The 26653-nt window shown below is 39.1% G+C and overlaps 1 protein-coding gene across 6 annotated transcripts in view; it reads left to right on the top strand.

Annotated features, from left to right (window-relative positions):
- Positions 1 to 26653, top strand: part of DHX57 (DExH-box helicase 57) — a 46980-nt gene that overhangs the window by 14002 nt on the left and 6325 nt on the right. For 4 of the 6 annotated variants that reach the window (XR_011473153.1, XM_070429049.1, XM_070429051.1 and 1 more), the window contains exons 8-22: positions 1417 to 1612; positions 2728 to 2852; positions 4811 to 4944; positions 6087 to 6141; positions 7643 to 7848; positions 12049 to 12165; positions 14788 to 14884; positions 15650 to 15823; positions 16423 to 16623; positions 18289 to 18565; positions 20725 to 20820; positions 20908 to 20991; positions 23164 to 23298; positions 23969 to 24043; positions 26431 to 26565. Coding sequence is in view for 5 of the 6 variants with exons in the window: in XM_070429049.1 (XP_070285150.1) it covers positions 1417 to 1612; positions 2728 to 2852; positions 4811 to 4944; positions 6087 to 6141; positions 7643 to 7848; positions 12049 to 12165; positions 14788 to 14884; positions 15650 to 15823; positions 16423 to 16623; positions 18289 to 18565; positions 20725 to 20820; positions 20908 to 20991; positions 23164 to 23298; positions 23969 to 24043; positions 26431 to 26565 (2107 nt within the window). In the remaining variant the exon portion in view is untranslated. Of the gene's footprint in view, positions 1 to 1416; positions 1613 to 2727; positions 2853 to 4810; positions 4945 to 6086; positions 6142 to 7642; positions 7849 to 12048; positions 12166 to 14787; positions 14885 to 15649; positions 15824 to 16422; positions 16624 to 18288; positions 18566 to 20724; positions 20821 to 20907; positions 20992 to 23163; positions 23299 to 23600; positions 23650 to 23968; positions 24046 to 26430; positions 26566 to 26653 lie in introns of those variants that run through there. The other 2 variants (XM_070429053.1, XM_070429052.1) reach the window with 2 other exon arrangements.

Genomic DNA, 26653 nt, shown 5'->3' with positions numbered 1-26653 from the left:
TATCAACAAATGAATCTAAGAATCAAGTGAATAAATAACCTGATGTACAGAATGAACTGGTGACTATAATGAATCAGGGACATAGAAAGGGAATGGACTGACTATTCTTGGGGGGGAAAGGGGAATGGGAGATTCGGGAAGAGACTGGACAAAAATCATGCACCTATGGATGAACACAGTGGGTGGGGAGTGAGGGTGGAGGGTGGGGTGGGAGCTGGAAGGAGGGGAGATATGGGGGGAAAAAAGAGGAACAAATGTAATAATCTGAATAATAAAGATAAAAAAAAAAAAAAAAAAGAAAACATCTTCTAAATTTATTCTGCTTTCTTTAGAGCTTTTATTTGTTCTTTTAAGAACAACTTAGGGCACATTATTTTTCCTGTTTCACACTCTCTATATGTTATTAAAAACTGTTTAGCAGGGACAAGTCACAGGCATAATTTAATTATCTATTCAAGGGTTCTCAATTTAATCATTACATTTGTGCCCACTGATATAGTAGTAACTGTATTTTGCAGTTTCTTATCTTTTTAACCTCAGTTCACTTGCAGCCAAGTCAATACACATCAAAGGGAAAAATATAAAGTATTCTTAAGACAAGACTCCTGTTTCTTTTTTTTTCCCCCCACAGGAAAACAAATCCATTTTATTTATTTTCAGTAAGTTTAAATCCTTGAGGGGTACAGCATTACATGGATTCTGTGTCCAATAGCCTTAGCAGGAAGGTTGCTTCGGAATTTAGCACGAACCATTCCACTGTTTCCATGAGCACGAGTTACCTTTCCCCAGATTACTCTGGTTCTGTTTGGTTTGCCACCAGGAGTCACTGTGTTCTTTGCTGTACACATAAGCACATCTCTTGCCTAGATAGAATTCTGTTTCATCTTGAGCATAAACACCTTCAATTTTAAGAAGAGCTGTGTGCTCCCTCTGGTTCCGGAGACCCCGCTTATAGCCAGCAAACATGGCCCTGGGCCACAGCCTTCCAGACATATTTGTCCTCATAGAAATCCTGTTCCCCGCAGGCCCCTAAGGTTCAGCAGCAGCGCTTCCACTCACCTCCACAGGGTCCAAAATGGTGGAAAAAGGAAGGCAAGGCCAAGACTCCTGTTTCTTTAGGAGTCATATGTAGAGTTCATGTTCCTAGAGTCATTTATAGACCTTAGTAATGTCTAGTCAATACTCCCAGTTATGCAAGTGATACTAAACTATTCTTTGATTGCCCTGTTAGTGAGTGCAAATTTCTAGGAGTTATTAGCTATAGATAATAAGTCAGTATAGGTTTAGAAGATAGATGAAGCTGAACTACTTTTATTCTACTTAGCTTTCTGTCTTTTCTCGTCGCATATGATTGCTTCTTTGGTTAACTGGCACTTGTAAGCTCTCATTTTAGAACTTACTTGTTTTGACATACAGATGTGGGAAAACCACACAGATCCCACAGTTCATATTGGATGATTCTCTGAACGGACCACCAGAGAAGGTGGCTAACATCATCTGCACCCAACCCCGACGAATCTCTGCAATCTCTGTCGCTGAGCGTGTTGCTAAAGAGCGAGCAGAAAGGGTGGGTCTGACTGTGGGATACCAGATCCGCTTGGAGAGCGTCAAGGTTTGTATGTTCTGCTTATTTCTTGATAACAGAAATTTAGTTTTCATGTATAAAGAATTCTTGGTGTTTGGAGATTAACAGGAAATTTGGGATATACTTCAGAAGTCCTTTTGGAAATGTTTTGGTATAAAAACTCTTATTGGTATACTTAACTTCCTCTATAAAGACCTTTTATTGTTATTTTTAAATATATCTTTATTGATTTCAGAGAGGAAGGGAGAGTGGGGGGAGAGAGAAGGAAACATCCATGATGAGAGAGAATCATTGATTGGCTTCCTCCTGCACGCCCCACACTCGGGATTGAGCCTGAAACCTGGGCATGTGCCTTCATCGGGAATCCAACCAAGACCTTTTGGTTCACAGCTCGATGCTCAACCACTGACCCCCGCTGGCAGGGCAAAGACCTTTTATTCTTTATTGGCAGAAGTGATCTAGGGAATTAATCCATTTGTTGAATAAGGAATGGACAAATTCAGAATTGATTTTATCACTCACTGTTGTTTTTATGTTTAATAATATTTTCTAAATGCTTTTTATGAGTCCTAAACTTAAACTTTTTTGTTGTTTTTGTTAATCCTCAACCAGGGGTATTTTTCCCATTGATTTTTTTTTTAATCCTCACCCAAGGATATTTTTTCATTGATTTTTTTTTTTTTTTTTTAATCCTCACCCGAGGATATTTTTCCGTTGATTTTTAGAGTGGAAGAAACATCGATGTGAGAAAAACATCAATTGGTTGCCTCCTGCACGAGCCCTGAGCCCAAGCCGGGGAGGAGCCTGCAACTGAGGTGCATGCCCTTGACCAGAATCGAACCCGGGACCCTTCAGTCCACAGGCTGACGCTCTATCCACTAAGCCAAACTGGCTAGGGCTCCCATTGATTTTTTTAACCACTGAGCCACACCAGCCAGGGCCTAAAGTTAAAATTTTGATATGAAGTAGAAAAGCTTTTATTGTCACCAGCAAGAAACTGCACTTAGTATGGTTGCATATTAAATGGAATTGCTATTGTTTTCAATACTTTTTATCCCTATCCATTCACAATGTCTTTGCCAATTAAAATGTTTCCTTTTCAAAAATGTCATGAATGCTTTCTCTGCCCTTTTGCATGCCAGTCCTCAGCCACCAGGCTGCTATACTGCACCACAGGAGTGCTGCTGAGAAGGCTCGAGGGAGACACAGCCCTACAAGGAGTCACTCATATCATTGTTGATGAAGTCCATGAGAGGACAGAAGAAAGGTAAACAAAGGCTTTCCAAATGCATACATACCCACACAATATATGAAGACATGGCTGAAAGCATTTTATTCTGCTTCCAATTCAGTTTCTTAGCATGAGTAAAGCTAACTTGGCAAGAGAAGGCCTAAGTCACAGAACAGGAACTGCTTTTCTGGCCCCAGGGTCGATAATACTAAAAATGCTAGGAGAGCACATGTTCATCACTAAAAGAGTCACCCTATTGTCCTGGCCGGTATGGCTCAGTTGGTTGGCCGCTGTCCCGTGCACCGAAAGGTTGCCAGTTCAATTCCTGGTCTGGGCACATGCCTGGGTTGTGGGCTCGATCCCTAGTCAGGGCGTGCAGGAGGCATCCAACCAATGTTCACGTTGATGTTTCTCTCTCTCTCTCTCTCTCTCTCGCTCTCTCTCTCTCTCTCTCTGCCTTCCTCTTTCTCTAAAAAATCAATTAAAAATTAGAAAGAAAAAAAAAGAGTCATCCTGTTACATGGACATTATGTAATAAGCGATAACACCCTCCTGGTGTCATGCTGAGGTGAGCACTGTACTTAGCAGAAATAACAGATGTAAAGCATGCAGCAGCTGATGGACTTCGTTTGGTCAGTCATTCTGTCCTGACATCCATTTAGATGTTATAGTGAACAAATGTATATGGCTCTCCTTCATCTCTTATGGTCTGGTAGGAAAAGCAAATAATGAACAAGCAAACAAACTAATAATTACTAATTGGAATAAGTACTACGAAGGAATAAATAGGAAGCTGTGTTCGGGGGACAGACCAAGAAGATAGCCAGATATCATCTGTCTGAAGAGACGACATTTAAATTAAAACCTAAAGTATGAGGAGTCCTATGTGACAAATGGGGGCATGGCCAGCATTTGCAAAGACTTCAGTGGGATGAGCTTCAGTGGACTCCAGAAACTGGTGGAAAACCAGCGCAGCTGGTGTGTAGTGAATAGGAGGGAGAGTAGTAGGGAAATGAGTGGTGGGGTACAGATCATGTCACATAGGACCTTGTTAGTGAGGACATCAATGTCATTGAAGGATTGTGAGCAGAAGCGTAGCACAAGCTGATTTACATTTGGACAGAATTATTGGTCTGCTGTATTGAGACTAGATTTCAAGAGGCAAGGGCTGGAGCAGGGAGAACAGTTAGGATATTGCTATTCTACAGAAAATATTGTTCTACAACTTGAGCTTTATTTACTAAAATTGCCATAGAGATGCTTTCATGTCAGTATCTAGAACTGTACCTTATTCCTTTTATCTGCCCCATGCTATTCTACCGAATGGATGATATTGTTATATTAACCGTTTCTTGGTTGGTGGACATTCGGGTAGTTTCCATTGTTTTACTACTATAAACAATGCCATAATGAACGTCTTTGTATATGCGTGCCTCTTTATGTACATGCAGATATCAAGAAATAGAATTATTGAATGCAATGATAAATCTTACTGGTATTCTAATTGGTACTACACTAAATTTGGTTTATTTGGGGGGAAAATTGATATATTTTTGTTTGTTTGTTTGTTTGTTAATCCTCACCAGAGGATACTTTTCCTATTGATTTTTTTTTTTTAAGAGAGAGTGGAAAGGAGGGAGAGAGAGAGAAAAACATCAATGTGAGAGGGACACATCAACTGGTTACCTCCTGCACGCTCCCCAACCAGGGCCAGGGATCGAACCTGCAAATGAGGTACATGCCCTTGACCAGGAATTGAACCTGTGACTCTTCGGTCCAGAGGCTGATGGTCTAACCGCTGAACAAAACCGACTAGGACTGATACCTTTTTGATACTAAGTCTTCACATCTGGGAATATGACACATCTTTGTATAAACATTATAATTGTTTTCACATAGGTCTTAAACATTCCTTGCTCAAAATATATCAAAAGTTATTAATTTTCATTCATTGAATTTGTTTGATCCTCAGGTGTGTCTTTTATTTCCTCTAGTGACTTCTTGCTGCTAGTTTTGAAGGACATTGTGTTGCAGAGACCAACGCTCCAAGTTATTCTGATGAGTGCAACTTTAAATGCTGAGCTCTTTTCAGAATATTTCAGTTCCTGCCCAGTTATTACTATACCAGGTGACTAAAATACATCATTAAATATATATTCTTCTCATAAGCAAATGAAATTATTTTAAAGCTAAATTGAGACATAAATTTATAGGTATTTATTCCTCTTTCTAGAGAAGAAGTGATTAGTTTGTAACAAATAAAATTATAAGCACATAACGAAATTAATAAAGAGGCTACATTATGTCCATTTTCTGGGAGATTTTAATTTTATATGTGCTGTTTTGAAAAGTCCAGGTTACTAGTGTTTCTTGCATTTCATTGTGTTTAATCTAAAAATGTGAATTTATAAGGGTATTCTGGCAGAAAGGAGAAAGTTGTATCTGTGAAGCGCATATCTGTTCATTGCTGGATTCTGCTAAATTTCTAGATATTGGTCCATTCTGAGAGAAAGTAAAGTTGGGTAGCTTGTGTCTTCTTATGGTGCTTTCACGGTTTCATTGTGGATTAATTTATCACCTACGACTCCTGTTTATCCTCCTGCAGTTGATTGCGAAGGAACAATTGGGAAGCACTGACTAATGAGTATTAGTCCTGTTTGTTCTAGTTACAGAGAATTTTGACAGTAGATTTAAAGAAGAAATTATATGGGGGCCAATGGGAGAAAAAGGGGACATATGTAATACTTTCAACAAAGAATTACTTAAAAAATAAAATAAACACTGACTTTAAAACCATTAAAAAAATAAAGAAGAAATTATATGCTTGATCTAGAGTAGTTGTTAAATCTTTAAAGGTCCCTGTGGGGGAGCAGGGGAGGATAGGAAAAGCATAACAAATGGTTTTTAAAAGGCAAAGGGTTTATTAGCAAATAATCATCTTTTCACCTTTATACTTCTTCTTCTTTACAAAACTGGAATCTTACCCATTCCAATTTCTATCATCAAAAGTTATTTTTTCCCTGGGGACAGGGTGGAGGGATCATTGGGGTGGGGGACATCTTTCAACAATAAAGATAAATTTTAAAAATAATTAAAAAATAAAATTTTTAAATTTTTTAATCCTTTTAAGACCACAAAACAAATAGTACGTTATTGTGCTAAGCTTTGTTTTAAGAGAATTTTGCATATATAAACTATTTCAGGATAGCTCAACAGGTATTCTGAGGCTTTCCTATTTTATTTTACTTATTGTCTATTTTGTTTTTCAAGGTCGAACTTTTCCTGTTGATCAGTTTTTTCTGGAAGATGCAATTGCTGTGACAAGGTAAGGAAGACGTTAATTAAGGTTTGGTGAAAGTCTTTGAAAACAAAATTATTATTTTACCTCAGAGTATTGGGATACTAATACATGTGTTCATATTTTCTTCTAATATTTCTATTTGAGGATTTTGTTTTTCCCTTTCTTTCAGCAAATATTCATTATACAAATTATTTTCAATTTGCAGGTAGTATATTAAGAGTAATGACTCTTGAACCCTAATGCAAACTATGGACTTTAGGTGATCATGATGTGTCCATGTAGGTTCATCAGTTGTAACAAATGTATACTCTGGTGGGGGATGTTAACAGAGGGGGAGGCTATGCATGTTTTGGGGAGACAGGGTATATGGGAAATCTCTGTGCCTTCTGCTCAATATTGCTCTGAACCTAAAAATATTCTATTTTTTTAAATGATGAAGGGCCAAAATGTATGGAGAATGTAACATGGAGAAAAAAAAAGTACTGATTCTTCAGACAGACTGCCAGTATTTAAGTCCCTCTACTTCCTAACTATAACATTAGTGAGTAGCTTAATTTCTCTATAACTCAGTTTAATTACATATAAAATGGGTGCGTTAATGGTAGCTGCTTCATAGGGTTGTTATGAAGATTAATGAATTAATGCTTGGAGTTAATAGTTGCAAAGTTCTTAGATTGTGCCTGGTAGGTACATAGCAAGTGCTTTGTAAATGTTAGCTGTTATTATCATCGTTCTACCCTCAAGAAGTTGCGGTATAGTTTGCGTATTAAGATGTCCATGTAATGTTAATGCTGGGTGGAAAACGGTAATGTCCATTGGGTACAGACTTCTCTCCTTTGTAAGCCCTGCATCCTCTTCCTACTCTTTAACCCTGAAGATTCCTCAGGGCTTTATCCTGGCACTGTTTCTTCGCACTATTAAACTCTTCCTTAGCTCTCGTAGACTTGTGTGGTTCCAGTTGTCGCCTGTACGCCAGGAACTCCCAGATCAGTATCTTTATTCCCAACACCTGAGCTCCAGAATAAAAACACCCTGATGTCTGGCACCTTACACTCAACTCAGAATTTTTCTCCTTCTCCCTGTTCCTTTCCTTCCTAATAAACCTCCCTCTTAATTCTCTATTTATTTCATGGACCATATTCTCAAACCAATAGTCCAAAAACTGGCTCTCAGACTTTAGTGTGCAGCAAACATACTTAAAACTGTTGTTTTCTGGGCCCTATTCCACTTCTATTGAATGTGAATCTCTGGGCAAAACATCTTTCAACTAGTTTACCTGCCTCTATTCTCTCACTTTTTCAAATTCACTGCCTCCAGAATTATCTTCAAATAGAGCCAAGAGCATTCCAGTGTGTTCCCCACCAGAAATAGGGCAGAGCCAGCAGAATCCTGGACTGGTGGAAGAATGACACCACAATTAGAAGCAGCAACATTCTGCTGAACGAGCACATAAAACCGGGGAATGTTTTCGTTCACCAGCAGACCCACATACACACAGACACATTCCTTTGTCTTCCTCCCTCAGGTACGTGATACCGGATGGGAGCCCATATATGCGCTCCATGAAACAGATGTCAAAGGAGAAGCTTAAAGCAAGGCGCAGCAGAACTGCATTTGAAGAAGTAGAGGAAGACCTGAGGCTTTCGCTTCACCTCCAGGATCAGGATTCTGTCAGAGATGCAGTGCCAGATCAGCAGTTAGATTTTAAGCAGCTCCTGGCCCGCTATAAAGGTACTGTGCTTCCTGGGAGGATAGGGCAGTTGTGCCAAGGATAGCTACAGTGGGCCCTTGAAAATACCAGTGGGAACTATGCGAGGCCACTTATAGACATGTCTTTTAAATAAATGTGATAAATGTATTTTTTCTCTTCCTTATGATTTTCTGAGTAACATTTTCTTTCCTCTGACTTACTTTATTGTGAGAATACAGTATATAATACACATAACATACAAAATATGTGTTATTGGCTGTTTGTTATCGGTTGGGCTTCTGGTCAACAGAGGCTATTAGTAGTTCATTCCTAGGGGAGTCAGCAGTTGCATGGATTTTCGACTGCGCAGGGTGTTGGCACTCCTAACCCCCATGTTGTTCAAGGGTCAGCTGTAGTTTTATTCCCGCACCATGATACTGAAGGAGAAAGATGGGGCTCTTGTTTTATAGTTACATTGCCTTTAATTCATCAGAAAACCTTAAACTTAGAAAAAGAGCAGTTCCAATGCATATTAGATTATAATTATTACTAGAGGCCTGGTGCGTGAAATTTGTGCACAGGGGGTGGTGGGGGAAGGGGGCGGTGTGTGACCCTCAGCCCAGCCTGCACCCTCTCCAATCTGGGACCCCTCGAGGGATGTCCGACTGCCCAGTGAGATCAGGCCTAAAGAGGCAGTCGGACATCCCTCTCACAATCTGGGACTGATGAATCCCAACCACTCGCCTGCCTGCCTGCCTGATTGCCCCTAACCACTCCCCTGCCAGCCTGATCGACGCCTAACTGCTCCCCTGCCGGCCTGATTGCCCCCAACTGCCCTCCCCTGCTGGCCTGGTCACCCCCAACTGCCCTCCCCTGCAGGCCTGGTCCCCCCAACTGCCCTTCCCTGCTGGCCTGGCCCTCCCCCAACTGCCCTCCCCTGCTGGCCATCTTTGACCACATGGGGGCAGCCATCTTGTGTGTTGGAGTGATGGTCAGTTTGCATATTACCTCTTTATTACATAGGCTATTTACCAGTGGGTTTTTTCTAAAAGAAATGTGTTCAGTATAAGAAAATTGGGAGATGGTAAAATATAAATTATATTCTTTTTTTTTTTTAAGTATATTTTATTGATTTTTTTACAGAGAGGAAGGGAGAGGGATAGAGAGTCAGAAACATCGATCAGCTGCCTCCTGCACAACCCTCGTTGGGGATATCCCCGCAACCAAGGTACATGCCCTGACTGGAATCGAACCTGGAACCCTTCAGTCCACAGGCTGACGCTCTATCCACTGAGCCAAACCAGTCAGGGCTAAATTATATTCTTGAGTATTTTGTAATTTTTTATTTTGATATTATTTCAAAATTAAAGTTTGTAGGACTATACAATGACCCTGACTGGTTTGGCTCAGTGGATAGAGCGTCAGCCTGTGGACTGAAGGGTCCCGGGTTCAATTCCGGTCAAGGGCATATACCTTGGTTGCAGGCACATTCCCAGTGGGAGGTGTGTAGAAGGCAGCTGATCGATGTTTCTCTCTCATCGATGTTTCTAAACTCTATCCCTCTCCCTTCCTCTCTGTAAAAAATCAATAAAATATATTTTTTAAATTAAAAAAAAAAGAGCCCTAGCTGGTTTGGCTCAGTGGATAGAGCATCAGCCTGCAGACTGAAGGGTCCTGGGTTCGATTCCGGTCAAGGGCACATGCCAGGGTTGCTGGCTCGATCCTGGGAGGCATGTAGGAGGTAGCCAGTCAATGATTCTCCTCATTGATGTTTCTATCTTTCCCTCTCCTTCTTCCTTTCTCTCTGAAATCAATAAAAATAAAATTTAAAAAAAAGACAATGTATAGACAATGAACTCTTATATCCTTTACCCCATTTCATCAGTTGTTATTATTTTGCTTCATTTGTTTTATCATTTGTTCTATGTACATATTTTTTTCCCTGAACCTTTTGAGACTAAGTTGCAGCTGTGATGCTGCTTAACCTCTAATATTTCAGTATGTATTTCCTAAGAATAAGGACATTCTCTTACATAAGCATAGGACATACTCAAAATGAAGGTATTTAACTGATACTAATATTTAATTAACAGTCCATATTCTAATTCGGCCAAATATCTCAATAGTGTCCCTTATTGTTATTTTTTCCTGGTCAAGGATCCAACACAGCATTACATATTGTATTTAGTTGTCATGTGCCTTTAGCTTTTTTATTTTTGTTTTTTATTTTAATCTGAAAAAATGTCCTTTATTTTTCTTTTATGACCTTGACACATTTTTTTTTTTTTTTAGTTTGGGCCAGTTTTGTCGACTGTCCCTCCATTTGGGTTTGTCTAATATTTCCCCATGGTTCAATTTAGGTGATGCATTTTTGTTTAGAAAACCACAGAAACAATTTTGAGTCCTTCTCAGTACATCACATCAGGAAACACAATGTTGATTTGTCCTATTGTTAGTGATGTAAACCATTGATCCACACCAGCCGGGCTGGTTTTTCTTTTGAAATTTTAGAATTTTCTTTAAGAGTTATGACTGGAACTTCAGAGGGAAGGTGGAGGGAGGGGCGGGTAAAGGGGAGAGATCAACCAAAGAACTTGTATGCATGCATATAAGCCTAACCAATGGACACAGACAACAGAGGGGTGAGGGCATGAATGGGGGGGGAGGGGAGGCAGTGAGGGGATAAGGACACATATGTCATACCTTAATCAATAAGGAAAAAAAAGAGCAATGCCTTTCTAATTTCAAACATAGAGGTTACCACAGTTCAGAAAGCACTTCTAAGACTTCCTTTCTAAGAAAGGATGGCAGATTTGGGTCAGAAAACCCAGCTTTGCCACTAGTTTCTGTTGGGTGCTGGGCTGGTTGTTTAGCTTCTCTGAGCCTCCCTGTCCCTGTAAAAAAATACTTGATCTAGTTGATCTCAGTGCTCTTTCACTTTTCAGAAAATTAAATATGTTCCCGAGCTCAATTTTTAAATTTTTTTCTAGTTAAAAAAAAAAATCAGTCCTTTAAAGTATATAATTGATTGATAAAAACTGCCAAAATATTTTTTAAAAAATGTTTTTCACATCTCTTCCTCTTTGTGCAGTTAGTTAATCCTTTTTCCTTTTTGAAAAGTCTGTTTGGAACCTTGACAACTAGAAATGCTTCCTTCTCTGCCTTCCACACCCAACCACACCCTTATTTATGTAGCCTATTTCTTCCTTCCTTTTCATGTTTAACCAACAGAGACTAGAAAAGCATTGTTTAGAAACTGCTTTTTTTGCTTCTTCAAACTTTTTAGCATTCCCTTCCTCGATACCAGTTGCAGTTATTTTGTCCCAATTAGGCTGTACTTAGGGTATTAGACCATTAGGAGGACCCAGGAAGAAAGGACAGCAGTCTTCGGGGAACTATCTCCCCATGATACTTGTTTTTCACAGAGCTGGGGCTTATAATGCAGCCTCAAGATCTGTATATTTTATTAGGCCTCAGATAAATTAAAAGGAAATTGTAGACCCTTAACCTGAAAGTTTATGGATAGACTTCAGAGATATTGGTGAAGGCATTGGAATCACATGTATGTTTCAAAGAAGATCATAACTTTTATCATTTTCTCAAGTTAACCAAAAGGTTAAGAGTCTGTGTTGTAAAGATGCTGGTGAAAGTTGTGATTTCTGTCCATTAATTTCCATGGGTTAATGTTACCTGGACAGACTCATGACTTGGTTAAATCTGGAAGAGGTTTCTAGAATGTATTTGACTTGGAGTTTTATTTCTAGGACTGAAATTGTCAACAAGTGTGTGGTAGATAAAAGAGGGGAAGGAAGGAGGAAAAGAAGTGGCCTATCTCGCCCTAGCCAATTTCGCTCAGTGGATAATGCGTCGGCCTGCCCATGCGGGAGGCAACCAATCATCTCTCTCACATCAGTGTTTCTATTTCTGCCTTTCCCCTTCCCTTCCACTCTCTCTAAAATCAATGAACAGATATCCTTGGGTGAGGATTAACCAAAAGAAAAAAAAAGTGGCATATCTGGACCTTCCCAGCAGGGTTAGGAGCTTGCTCTTTGGGTCATTGTTCAAGCAGGAAGTTTTTTGAGTAAGCATGTATGTTCTGAGAAACTGAAAGAAACAAAATTCATTTTAGTACAACAGATGTTAACATCTGTGTTGTTAAATCACATCAAGACACTCACCTAGTTCCCAGGCATATATCTTCAATAAGGTATAATTATCCTGGTTTTTTACCTTTCTTTCAGGGGTTAGCAAATCAGTCATCAAAACGATGTCCATCATGGATTTTGAAAAGGTTAATCTTGAATTAATCGAGGCCTTGTTAGAATGGATTGTGGATGGAAAGCACTCCTACCCCCCAGGTAACTGCTTCTTGTCTCCATTTATGTGTAAGGTGGCAGAAGGGAGGGAGCTTACTTCCTGAGATCATGGGCACCACCTCCCTTCCTGGAGCCCTCACCCCACTCCAGTTATATGTAAAGTTGCTTGTTAGGCTTTTCAAGAGAAATTTTACCTTTTACCTTTTGAGGTTCACCCACTTTTTTTGCTCTGCACTCTTGCTCTCACCAAACAAAAAGATGTTAACAATACAAAGTCCCAAAGGAAGAAAACCAAAAAGAAGGCCGGGATGATCCATTCCTACCCCCTCAGGCCCTGGCTAAATGGGAGCCTAGTAGTGAGTGTTTAAATTTCATGAAGACTTTGCACACCAAGGGCAAAGGGCATTGGGGTTAAGAGAACAGCTTTAGAGTCTGATAAACACCCCAGCTGTGCTACTCAGGAACTCCATAACCTTGGGTAAAGTGATCATTACAGATATCCCTGAAATAGATGGCCAAGCCATGAGGGCAGAACAGATCAGAAGACACATAAATATATAGACAAAATATTTTCTTCCATCCATATAGATTATCGTACCACTCTTAAATGGTGTGGTATTTTAGTAGGGAGGAGCATGCAGTATGTAATGGAAAGAGAATGGGTCTGATACCAGAAACCCTAGGTTTGTGTCCAAGCTCCACTCTTACTGATTCTGTGACCTGGCCAAGTTACAGGGTCACTCTGAGGTGGCTGAGAGGATCAAATGAATCATGTCTGTGAGCATGCTTTGTATACTATGAAGTGTTAAAACCAACTCAAAAACATACTTACCCTTCTTCAGAGTTTCATTTTTGTAATAATACTAGTGACCCGGTGCATGGATTCGTGCACATTGAAAGGAAATTAATTAGAAGGTGGCCGGTGGGGCGGGCTTGGCAAGACGGGCCCTGGAGCCAACCTCCTGCGGTCCCTCCCCAGCGTCTGCTGAGTGAGCTGGGTCCCTCCAGCAGGTGGGGTCCCTCAGCCTGGCCTGCGGGGATTGGGCCAAAACCAGCTCTCTGACATCCCCCGAGGGGTCTCAGAGTGCAAGAGGGCACTCTGCAAAGTTGCTGTCATACAGGGTGTGGAACGCAAACGCAAGTGTGCAGTAAACCAGATTCGGGCCAACAGCGCCCCCAGCAACAACATAACCCACGGCCGAAGGTGGAATTGCATGGCCCCACGAGGAATCGCACTCCCTCCCCTTTGGTCTCCAGGTGCTTCACCTGAGAACCACCGCTGCCAAGTCACTGCAGCTCGGCAGCTCCTGCATTGAGTGTCTGCCCCCTGGTGGTCAGTGTGCGTCATAGTGACCGGTCGGACAGTCGGACACTTAGCATATTAGCCTTTTATATATATAGACTAGAGGTCCGGTGCACGAATTTGTGCACAGGTGGGGTCCCTCGGCCCAGCCAGCAATTGGGGCCATCTCACCCAGTCCCAATGGGGGCCGGCCGGCCGGGGAGTGACCACAGGAGGGCTCCAGGGCATGTCTGGCCCTCTTGCCCAGTCCTGATCGGTCTGGCCCTTGGTGGTGGGTGCACGTCATAGCGACTGGTCAAGTAGTTGACCATCGGTCAGACACTTAGCATATTATGCTTTTATTATCTAGGATTATATAGGATAGTTTCCTTACTTATTTATTGGGGAGAATAACTGCAATAAATAACAGGTCAGGAGTTCTTATGGACAGATCTTTGTTTTATATCCCATTGTACCTAGCACAGAGGTAACATAGGTACCCAATAAATATTTGTGAGATTAAAGATGTGTGCCAATTTCCTCTCCGAATAAAGCATGGAAGAAGGTAACTATCACTGAGTAATTGCTCTTCAAAAATATACTATATAATCAGTTATCACTGCTTATTTTCTTTAATGTCAAATTTAAAAGTCCATAAACCACCCTGGCTGGTGTGGCTCAGTTAATTGGGGTGTTGTCGTATAGATTCCCAATCAAGGCACATACCTAGGTTGTGAGTTCAGTCCTCAGTCAGGGCGTGTAGGCAACTGATAATCTAGCTCTTTCTTTCTCCTTCCCTCCTTGCATTCCTCCCTCCCTTCCTCTCCAAATAATCAATAAAATATAGTCCTGAGTGAGGATTTGTTTTTTAAGCCCATAAACCATTAAATGGCATGGTTATTTGATGTGCTACATTTCCACATATGTCTAAATTTAGATTACCAGGTTGGCAAGCAAATTATAGTTTCTTTGTCTCCTTTTCAGTCAAATGTTTATGGATATTTTTTAGTAATAGAAGAATTTTCCTACCTTAACAGACGAGAAGGATAATCTTCCTACAGAAATGTCAGTGACCAGTGCACTGAAGAAATATGTTTAAAGAGCTTTGCCAATGATGCTTGTATAAGTTAAGGCATTATATTTTCCCACTCTGCTGTTTTTCCTGTTGCAGAAAGATAATATCCCATTTATCTTGTAGTAATTAAGTCAGAAAATATATTTTAAAAGTTTGTTATCTATTAATTCTTTGGGGACTTTACAAGAAAACTGAAAGTGAAAAATCTCAGATTATTGCTTTTTTTTTTTTTCATTAAAAATAGCTTTATAATCTGTTAGTTTTTCCCTTTTTGCCTCTATCTCATTGATTCTCTTTATATACCCAGGTGCTATACTTGTATTTTTACCTGGATTGGCAGAAATCAAAATGCTTTACGAACAGCTACAGTCTAATTCTCTTTTCAACAACAGACGTAGTTATCGGTAAGTTCATTGCTTTCTGTGTCCTCAATATCTATTGCAGTTATATGCAAAGAAGAGTAACCAGTCATCACCTTCTTTAGATTCTGCTTTCACTCCTCAAGAATACATTTGCTTATGCCAGCTGGAGACAGACAAACCTGTTTGTTCCAGAAAATCAGTCATTCCCATGCCATTAAATAAAAATATTTCTCTTCACTTAGCATAGTGACTCAGCAAAATTGCATGTAATTTCAGTTGCCAGATACAGGGCATGGGAGAAGCCAATGTTAGTAACAACAAAGAAATGATCCCATTTTGAGAAAAAATAATTTTCAGTAATTTCTATTCTGGTGGAAAGACACATTGGGTATGTCTTCATATCGAAGGAGACAACTACTTGACAGATGAAAACTCCCTAGAAATATAAGAATGAAATTTCTTAATGTACATCACTGTCTCTGCCTCTCTTGCTCTGGATTTAAAGGTAGGGAAAAAATGAACATGTGCTCTTGTAAAATGTCAACTATTTAGTCTTCTTGGTTATTTACTACTGAATTACACTCCAGTTTTCCCCAAGTTGATGCAAGCTTTTTAGTTTCATAGGATGAGTAAATACTTTGTCAGAATCAGAAAGCATCTTCCCATTCAGAAGAGCTGAGCCCTGAGGGTAGGTGGTGGTGGAGAAGCTGCTGTTTCTTGGTGTGATGGTTAAATAGAAATCCACCCACTGTAGTCCAATTTCAGCATTTATGCTAGAACACTCACTGTGCTTTTATTGCCTTTCAGATGTGTTGTTCACCCACTTCATTCATCTTTATCCAGTGAAGAGCAGCAAGCTGTGTTTATAAAACCTCCTGTAGGTGTAACTAAGATTATAATTTCCACCAACATTGCTGAGACATCCATAACCATTGATGATGTTGTCTATGTCATCGATTCTGGGAAAATGAAAGAAAAGAGGTATTATCTTTTGGCAGTATAAGGGAGGGGCTAAAGATGCCTCATTAGAATGACAAAGCTCTTAATAGTTAATGCTATTAAACTACATGGATTGTTTGAAAAAATATTTTATGAAAACTGTATATAGAAATATGAGTGAGTCTATAGTCGGATCATATTCTTAAAGTCAGACGGAGATGGAAAGTTTAAGGTTTTGGAAGTAATTAGTTTTCCTCCTTTTTTTATTGGCTTTACATGTGCTTGAATGAAAAAGCATTGATATGGAAGTTGATATGTGTTAGTTTGATAATTGAAATCATTTCACAAAGTCTACATATATCCAAACATCACATTGTACACCTTAAATATGTACAATTTTTATTTGTCAAAAATAAAGATGAAAATTTTTTTTAAAAAGAGAAGAGTTAAATAGATTGTATGTAGTAGCGTTCGATACCCTTTAAAGTAGCACTAATCTCCTGCCAGGGACTCAACTATCGCGGAACACAGAGGACACTGTCCTACAGAAGGAAAGTGGTTCATCTAATCTCCCTGCTAAGTCGAGTGTTGGCCATGTCTTTATAAAATAGCCATTTCTGACATTTCATTTTTCTTTATAGATATGATGCCAGCAAAGGGATGGAAAGTCTAGAGGATACTTTTGTCTCTCAAGCCAATGCTCTGCAAAGAAAAGGTCGAGCTGGTCGTGTTGCATCTGGGGTCTGCTTCCATTTGTTCACTAGCCATCACTTCAGTCACCAGCTTTTAAAGCAGCAGCTGCCAGAAATACAAAGAGTGCCATTGGAACAGCTCTGTCTAAGGTACATCCATGTTTTCTTTTTCTTAGTAGGAGACATTTTGCTGAGAATGGACATGGAAAGAGCTCTTCAGTGTTACCTATACTATTCCTTTTAAGTTTTTGCACATAAAGATTGTTACATTGGAGAGGATAGTCCTATAATAGACCTTAAGAATAACTTTGTAAGTCAGAAAAGGAATCTAACTTATCGAGAATAAGTTAGAGGTTCCACCAATATTAAATCATCACATGGAAAAATCTACAGCCTCATTATCAGGTAGAGCAAAGTGAACAAAAACTACTTAAAAACTCCATTATTTACCAGATGAACAAATAAGAATAGGTATGATAAAATGGAATTTAATGAATGAATGATCAAACTCAACGTTACTGCAGTTGGGAAATCTATGGTTCAACCTTTCTGAAAATTTGCTTGGCATTATACAAGAACTCTAAAACTGTCCATGCCCTTAGACCCACTCATCACTTTGAGGGAGTATGCCCATAAAATAGTAACGCAAAGGGAAAAAGTTACTTGTGTAAAGATGTTATAGCTCTTCTTTTATCCAGCAAATTTATTTTAAGAGCCTTCCATTTGCCAGGGGTTGGGCTAAGCACAGGGGTACTGTAGGATACAAGTGTTCATGGTGAAGTCTTAAGAAACTGGGCAAGCAGATGCCTTGAATTAAGGTAGTAACAATGCAAATGAAGAGCAGTGAAGGGATTGGAGAGAGCTTTGAAATTGATTGACCCTTGAGGGAGTATGAGAGAAGGGGAAATGTTATATATGTAGCACATATGATTTAAAAACAATGCAAATACGACAGTGGGGAAATAGGTAAATTCTATAGGCCAACATGGTTCATTATTATTATTTATTTATTTATTTATTTATTTATTTTATTTTTTGCTAAATCAAAATTTAAGTGGATTACTGTCGAGGCATATGTTAAAGTGAAACATCTATGTGATCTAAGTGGAAAAAAGCTAAATACCAAATATGTGTCCATTAGTAAATATGTAAAATTGTATTTTATAGGTTCACAGCTTAAAAAGGAAATGCATATAAGTGAAATAAAGAAATGTTATGTAAGATTTTTCTCCTCTGAAAAATGCTTAAATTCATAATGTAAAACAATAGCTTTTCAAGAGCTGTGAAAAGTCAGGACACAGTGCAGATTGATTTTATAAACAATTATTATGCAATTTCAGATGTGGGAAAGAGAATAAGTGGATCATTCCAATTTTATTTCATGATTTGATTCCACTATTATGGAAAGAAGCATTTTGAAAGTTTATAGAGAGAATTTTCTCAATCTCAATAAATTTTAGAATCTGAATGTGTTTCTGCAATTTATTGCTGGAGAATGAGGAGACATAAGAGATTTTTTTTTTAAACCAACATTGTCTGGCTTATGAAAGCATATATCTAAGAAATTATAAACTACTAGAGGCCCTGTACACAAAATTCATGCATAGTAGAGTCCCTAGCAGCTGCTTGCCAGGGCCTTCCTTCATCCCACGCTGCCCCCTGGTGGTCAGCACACGTCATAGCAAGTGGTCGAACTCCTGAGGGGACACATTGCATATTATGCTTTTATATGTATAAATTTTTATTCAAGAAAGAAGCTTATTTCTTGGTGTGATCCCATCATAAATAAAATTGTCAAATTATTTTTTTCCCCAGAATTAAAATTTTGGAAATGTTTAGCACTCATAATCTCCAATCGGTGTTCTCTCGGCTCATTGAACCACCACACCCTGATTCTCTTCGTGCCTCAAAAATACGATTACGAGACTTGGGAGCATTAACAACAGATGAAAAACTGACCCCCCTTGGGTATCACTTAGCCTCTCTGCCTGTGGATGTGAGAATTGGCAAACTGATGCTATTTGGGTCTATCTTCCGCTGTTTGGATCCTGCTCTCACCATCGCTGCCAGTTTGGCTTTTAAGTCTCCTTTTGTAAGTAAACAACATTCATCTAAAATGGAGTCCAGGCCCCGCCAGCGTGGCTTAGTGGTTGAACATCAACCTAAGATTCAGGAGGTCATGGTTCGATTCCCAGTGGGGGCTCATGCCCGGGTTGCAGGCTTTATCCCCAGTGGGGGACATGTAGGAGGCAGCCAATCAATGTTTCTTTCTCATCATTGATGTTTCTATCTCTCTCTCTCTCTGTCGTTTCCTCTCCAAAATCAATAAAAATATATTTAAAAATTAAAATAAAATAAACTAGAGTCCACTGGTCTCTAAGGGGACTGTGGGGGCTATAGGGTTATGTGAGCCCCCTAAAAATTTTCTTGTACTTGTATGTGAATTTTTCAGGGTACAGTGTCTATATCTTTTATCTGACCCTCAAATAAATCCATACCCCAAATGAAGATGAAGAACTGGAGATCTAACTTATTAAAATAATCTAAATTTTTTTAATTAAAAAACTTGCTAAACTTGCTCATTATAGGAAAATCAGAAAATGCAAACAAGTACTAGTAAAAGGTACCTCTGCATGATTTTACCAGGGAGTAAATACATTGGACCACTTCTTTTTTTTAACAGCTTTATTGAAATACTAAAGGTCCGATGCACAAAATTCATGCAAGTGGCTCGGACCCCCTGCAGCCGCCTCTGCCTTGGCCCCTGCCCACTGTGGTGGCCACCTCTGCCTCAGCCCTCGCCCACCACAGCTTTATCTGAAAGGACGTCCAGTCTAATTAGCGTATTGTGCTTTTATTATTATAGATAATTCATCCAAAGTGTACAACTCATTAATTTTTAATACTGTGTGCAGTCATCACCATAGTCAGATTTAGAATATTTTACCACCTCATAAAGAGATCCCATAACTATTACTCCCCAGTTCCCTTTAATCCTCCCATCCACTCCAGCCCGTCTACTTTCTGTCTCTATAGATTTGCCTCTTCTGGACATTTAATATTGATGAAATAATATAATATGTGGTCTTTTCTGACAGGCTTCTTCACTTAGTATAATGCTTTTAAGATTCATCTACATTACAGCATGCATCAGTACTTCCTCCTTTTTATGGCCAAATAATATTCCTTTGTATGAACATACCACATTTTATTTATGCATTCAGTACTTGATGGACATTTGCGGTTGTTTCCATCTCAAGTATTTTCTGATTTCTGTTTTTAGTTTTTTTGGTACCAGTTGGTTATTTAGGCATGTGTTCTTTAAGTTCCACATACTTAAGAGTTTCCCAGTTTTTTCCATTATTGATTTCTAATTTCATTCTATTATGGTCAGAGAACATACTTTGTATTATTTCAGCCCTTTAAAGGTTATTAAGCTTTGAATTATGGCCAACCATATAGTCTGTCCTGGAGAGTATGTTATGTGGACTTAAGAATGGATATTCTGCTGTTGTTGGATAGAGTGTCACTCGGCCTTTTTCACCATGGCTTATCTCAGAGAGATTGGGGAATAGATCAATGTACCCATTTTGTTCAGCTTTAATGTTATACTTCATAAAATTGTAAACACATAGATCTGCAAAAAGATCTTAGTTCAGTCCCCTCATTTAACAACAAATGACAAAACCAAGGACCTGAATGGGTAATGTAGCTTACTCAGGGGCATGTGGGTTGGTATTGTTGTGAGTAGGACCTCTGTCTCAGATCGTCTAAATAAACCTCTCACTGGCTGCTTTGTTTTATTGGAATACAGAAATATTAATGTTCATTACAAATACTGATGTCATCCTTAGCCTAAACTAAGCATCTGCCCTTTGCTGGGTTTTGTAAACATAATGTTAATTTCCCAAATATAATCCTTTTCCCACCGGCCCTCCTAAAAAGGAAGGTGTTGAAAAGTAAGAATTTTAGATTTCAGATCTAGCTTTCAGAATGAGTGTCTCTTTAATGACATCTTGCCACCAGGAACTAAAAGACCTAGTAGAGCTTATTTGGGGTGGGCAGACAGACTCGCAAGGGCAAATAGTGGTAGCTTGCCCGTGATCACCATAAGGCCTGTAATCAGCCACAAACTGAGTACTCTTTGTGCCACACACACACACTTCCCAAGGCACCTTGCTTCAGCAGTAGGAAAGTCCATGTGAAACCGGAGGTAAAATGTGTCCTTCAAATCTGATGTTCCTCATTTAGGTGTCTCCCTGGGATAAAAAAGAGGAAGCTAACCAGAAAAAGTTAGAATTTGCATTCGCAAACAGTGATTATCTGGCCCTTCTACAAGCATATAAGGTAAGTATATAACCTAATAGCTGAGGATTATTCCAGAGCTGGCGCTAAAGACAGAGAAAGTTCATTTTGATTTTCTTCAACATTTAGGGGTGGCAGCTAAGTATGAAAGAAGGTATGCGAGCAAGTTATAATTACTGCAGACAAAACTTCTTGTCGGGCAGAGTTCTTCAGGTGAGTCGTTTCTGTTCTCATTCATTTTCTATTGTAGTAGCACGTCAGAGGGTGCTGCACCTTCATCTTGTGTGTCCTGCCTTGACATTGAAAATGTTATTTCTGGAATATGCTCAGCTTCACCAGCTGTGAGAGACAGACTCCTGAACTACGCATGACATCGGCCTTCTTTGCTAAACCTTTTCCCTTTTTCAGTGAGCTTGTGTTTACTTACGGGGAGGGCGGGGAAATATAGGCACTCCGAAGCTTCCTGCTTACTGGAAGTCAGTGTTTTTTAGTAATTTTACCAGGCATTCTCAACCTGGGTCCATAACCCCTGAAATTGTATACAAAATCATATCCTTATACCTATGTGCCTTATTCTGGGAGAGAGGAATCATGCTTTTAGCAGGTTCTCAAAGTGGGTTATGCGCATCCTTAACCCCAATCCTCCCCCTAAAACCAAAGAATGAATACTGAACCAGATTTTCCTCGTGAGTTTTCCTTATGCCCATCAGAGGCTACTATGTCAATGATGAGTACACAGTAAAGAAAAAGGTTTATCATCTTCTGTGTGGTAGCAGGCAGGGCTCTGCCCTCTGTTGTGACAGTGTTTCTAGATCCCCCTCCAAAGTGGCACAAGAAGCCAGATATTGATGGTGCACATCTTTGAGTAATGTTTTACTCGAAGGTTTTGAGGCTGGAAGGGGGAAGAACGTTACTTTCATATTAAAAGATGGCCTGGAGTAGAACACAAAATTAATGTCTTTAAGTACTTACCAGAACCTGACATTATTTATCTATCTCTCTATCTCAGAAGCTCCATCAGAGCAGAGACCTTATCTGTTTTGTCCAACACTGTATCCCCAGTGCCTAGGACAATGCATGCATGCCAGTATTTGCCTTCATTCTCATCTGCCTTTAGATGTACTTCAGTGAGGCATTTTGAGAAAGCAAAGGTTCTAGCTGTATTATACATCGAAAGCAATAATTTTTCAGTCATGGCTACACATTAGATTCACCTGAGGAGGCTTACAACAAAAAAGTAAAAATGCCCAGGTTCCACCCCATGCCAGTTTCATTGGCTGTCCAGGGGTAGGGCCTCAGCATCTGTTTACTGTCATTGTTGGGTTGACCAAGTGATTCTAATACACAGCAAGAGTTAGAGTCACTAATCTAAAGGACATTTTTATATGTAAGATGCAATAGTAAATATTTCCTCTTGTCATTAAGATTTTTTAAGTATAAATTATATTTCTTTTAAATTACAATTTTTACTAAATTTACTTATGCTGTTTTTTTTTTCAGGATACATGTAGATTTTGCTGTGCTCTATGAGGTCCATCAAATAGAGTTCCCTCTTTTCACTAAACTCTAGCTTGCTTTAACAAGATGTCAGTTAAAGCCATGTATTTATTTATGGCATATTTAACTCCGGGTTATATTTTGCCATGTTCCGTATGTACTTGAGACATTCCTAGAAAACACTCACATTGTCATCAAAAGACAGGATAGTGTTGCTTCGCTCTCGGTTCCCATGATGTCTTTATCTCCTTTTCTATTGTCTGATATGCAGCTTATATTTGAACAGAAGCCAGAAGAGAAGGAGGTTTGGGCTTTTTCTTTCTCATACTTGTGCTCAGCTACAAAAAGGAGGGTCTAAATCTAAACCAGTTAATAATGTTCCTATTCCTAGGAAAAGATGTGAGCCAGCGAGACCTCCAGGTAAGCAAAAGGGAAAGTGGTGAATGCAGAACCAACCACTCTAGGCTCAGGTAAAGAACTAAGAGGACCTGAGCAGAGATGCAGGTAGGAAAGACCTAGGCAGTGTCACAACACCTGGAGGCGGGTCCCAAACAAAATTAACTGCATTTTTTGCTGACCTGAGAATCTCCAGGAACATCAGACCTATCCAAAATCCAATGAACATGATTTTTAAAATGTAATCTAGAGGTAAATGAATGATCTTTGGGGTTTTTGTAGCTTATTGATTTCTCTGTAACTATTTAGCTCTGCTCGTTTGCATACATGTAAACTGCCTTTTTGGAAATGACCTGTTTGATGAACCCATATGAGCCTCATTACTGTCCACTGAAGTAATGAGTTTCTGTCTCGTTCATCATTGTAAGACTGTCTCCACTTACCTTTGATATATTGATGCCCCTGCTTAAACACTTTCTCCACTTCTTTCAGGAAATGGCCAGCCTCAAACGACAATTTACTGAACTGTTATCAGATATAGGCTTTGCGAAGGAGGGACTCAGAGCCAGAGAAATTGAGAAAAGGGCCCTGGGAGGAGATGGCATCCTGGAAGCCACGGGAGAAGAGGTAAAGAATGTGTAATTAGCTCTTATTTCTCTTTAATTCGCACATGGATACTATTTTAACTCAGGAACACATGTAGGCATCCTTCACTTAAACCTATGAGCAGTGGTTTTGTGGCAATCTTGGTTTTCTTCTTTCCACAAATGAGTGTCAGCTAACACTGATAAACCAGAAGGGTTTTTGTTTTTTAAATTTCACACTGATTCTTGATAAATCTGTAAGAGGTAGAATCGACTTTCCAATAATGTCTTCTTAAATCAGACCAGCTTTTTCCCAACCAATAATAATTTTTTGTATAACTGTAGGAAGAACACTTCTTCAAGATGGACCTGATGCCACTCTGTTCTAAATGAAGTTAGTACTTTCTGGAGATTGTGAACATCTCATGAACCAGAATCTTTCTCTCTACGGAGCCTTAGGAACACTGGCTTTGTAGCTGCTTTGCAGAAATCTGGGAAGAGTTTTCATGGGCTTCTTGGAGTGGGTCCTGTGTGAATGTGTTACGATAGATCTACTTTTCACTTAGAAAATACACTTTTTTAGCACAGGGATAGAAGTTAGATGCTTTTGTCTGTTTTAAGATAGAAATCAAATGACATATAATGGTAAATTCCAGGGCACAGACAAAAGTAGCCACATTACTTATGAAATTAATGCTGCATTTCTCTCACAGGCAAATTCAAATGCTGAGAACCCCAAGCTTATATCAGCAATGCTGTGTGCTGCTCTGTATCCAAATGTAGTGCAGGTAACAAAATGCTTTTCCTGGATTCTCCCACAACTTGTCTCACTTGGAGCCAAGGATATAAGTTAAGTCATAGCATTAATCATTTCGCGCCCACAAACATACACACAGCCTTTTAAACTTAGTGTATATTTCTAATCCTTCACTTCCTTAACCTGTTTAGATGCATTGTTCAAGAACATATATTGTATAAAATGGGTTGCTTCTTTAATCCTTCTGACATATTATGACATTCCAGGAATTAAAATGGACATGTATGTTACTTTCTCACCAAACCTATGCCTAAATATCCTTCTGTGTTAGATAGGAACTTGATTTGACTACATTTCTCTTATGCCCTTTCTCTGGACTAAAATTAGACTAAGAACAAAAAAAAATAAAATAAATAAATAAAATAAAATTAGACTAAGAACAAAGTCAAACAAGTCAGTGCTTTGCCATGGACCACCCGTGCCAGCGCACTTCTGGAAACCCCTTGTTGGGCTCTCATCTGAGTTCTCATTATCCCGTCCCTGTCACCTCAGAATTTGAGTTTGTTGAGTACTGAATCACTTCTCTTTTAACTTTTTGTTAAATTCTCAGTTGACATTCACTGATTTATGGTTCGTTTTCTGCTTAGTACTTGCATGTTTTTCAAATCATTTGAAATTTATTTTTAAAAAATCATTTGGAACAAAACCATGGAGACAAAAATAAAATCGGGGGTTGAGGAGGTGACAAATAGGCAGAGCATAGTAGATTTTAGGGCAGTGAGAATAATACATATCATAATGAAGGATACATGTCATTATACATTTACCCAAACCCATAGAATATATAACACCAAGAGTGAACCCTAAAGTAAACAATGGATTTTGGGTAGTTATGAGGTGACAAAATTTACTGTCATAAGCCCCCCCATAATGAACACTCTCAAACTCTTGGTAGGAATAAAATTGATACATCCTTTCTACATAGCAGTTTCATTTCTAAAGATTTATTATTAAGAAATAATTGTGTATATATATATATATATATATATATATATATATATATATATATAGTGGTAATATGCAAATTAGTCGGGCATCACAACCAGCTCAGGAGGAGCTGCGCACACAGATGGGCGGGAGGGGACTGCGTGCTGCCCCCAGCCCCAGCGGACGCACACCAGGGGTGGCAGTGGCGGCAGGAGCGAAGCAGCGTGGGTCCTGGCTGGGTGCCGGAGGGAAGCCGGTGCCAGCAGACAGGGGAAGGAAGGCCTATTCTTGCACGAATCTTCGTGCATTGGGCCTCTAGTATATGCATAAAGATGCATCCAGGGAAATGTTTGCAATTATAAACTGTTAGAATGAACAATCTAAACTTCTAATAATGGAGAGTTTATTGGTAAATTATGAGGTACTATATTGCCATTAAGAATTATGTGGGGAGTTTTTGTAAAGGAATTATGTTTTAGGAAAATATTTTAAAACAGGAAAAAGTTCTCAATATATTAAGTTTAAAAAGTATATTTATAGAAAATGATCCTATATTAGTTTCAGTGTATATGTACATTTGTATTTATATTGTGTTTAGTTTTCTACATATAGTATATAACATAAATCTAACAGACAAACTAAAATTATATTTATCAAATAATACTAGTTATTTCTTAATTATGTGATGATTACAGGAAGTCTTTATTTTCTTTTTTCCTAATATGTTATTTATACAGGAAACATGTATTATTTTTGTAATATATATATATATATAATTCATATATGTGTGTGTATACATAGCTTTTCAATTTTTTTTTCAAATGGACTAATCTGTTTATTCATATAATTTTTTTTCTATTCATACAATGTTTTATTGCTGTTTTGAAAGGAATTCACTTGGAAATGTGGGATTGAGATTGATAATCAGCAGGTTCCAACTCTCTGCACCTGATAGTTAGTGCAGACCTGAAATATCAACGTAGTTTCTCCCCCATGTGGCTGCTGTGTGGTGTAACCACCCAGTGCTACTGTACCTACATTCACACTTCTTTTTTTTTTTTTCCAGAGAAGGAGAGAGAGAAAGAAACATCAATGATGAGGGAGAATCATTGATTGGCTGCCTCCTGCACAAACCTCAGTGGGGACTGAGCCCTCAATCCGAGCATGTGCCCTGACTGGGAATTGAACCATGACCTCCTGGTTCATAGGTTAACACTCAACCACCGAACCACACCGACCTGGCACATTCTTGATGGTTTGAAAAGAAAAGCAAAAAGTATGCTTCTATTGCTTTCAAAAGGAAACTAAGTAATAGAGGGAAGAAACAGCAAAGGCATTCATTCAAACAAGACTGGTTTTGTGCCAAGGAATACATCCTGTAGTGGAAATGTACATTTTAAATATCTATTTTTACAAATACCTGTTGTTTAGGTGAAAAGCCCAGAAGGGAAGTTTCAGAAGACCAGTACTGGAGCTGTCAGAATGCAACCAAAATCAGATGAGCTGAAGTTTGTCACCAAGAACGATGGATATGTGCACATTCACCCTTCATCAGTGAACTATCAGGTCAGAATAGCAGGGTGTACTCACAGTTACATATGGCAGGTGGGGTGGGAAACACAGTCCCTTAAGCTCAACCAAACCGTGCTCTATC

The sequence above is a fragment of the Myotis yumanensis genome, unplaced genomic scaffold (assembly GCF_028538775.1).
Source record: "Myotis yumanensis isolate MYYU_CA2020_CCGP unplaced genomic scaffold, mMyoYum1.0.hap1 SCAF_11, whole genome shotgun sequence".
NCBI classification, from domain to species: Eukaryota; Metazoa; Chordata; class Mammalia; order Chiroptera; family Vespertilionidae; genus Myotis; species Myotis yumanensis.
This window is presented reverse-complemented; position numbering and strand designations above follow the sequence as displayed.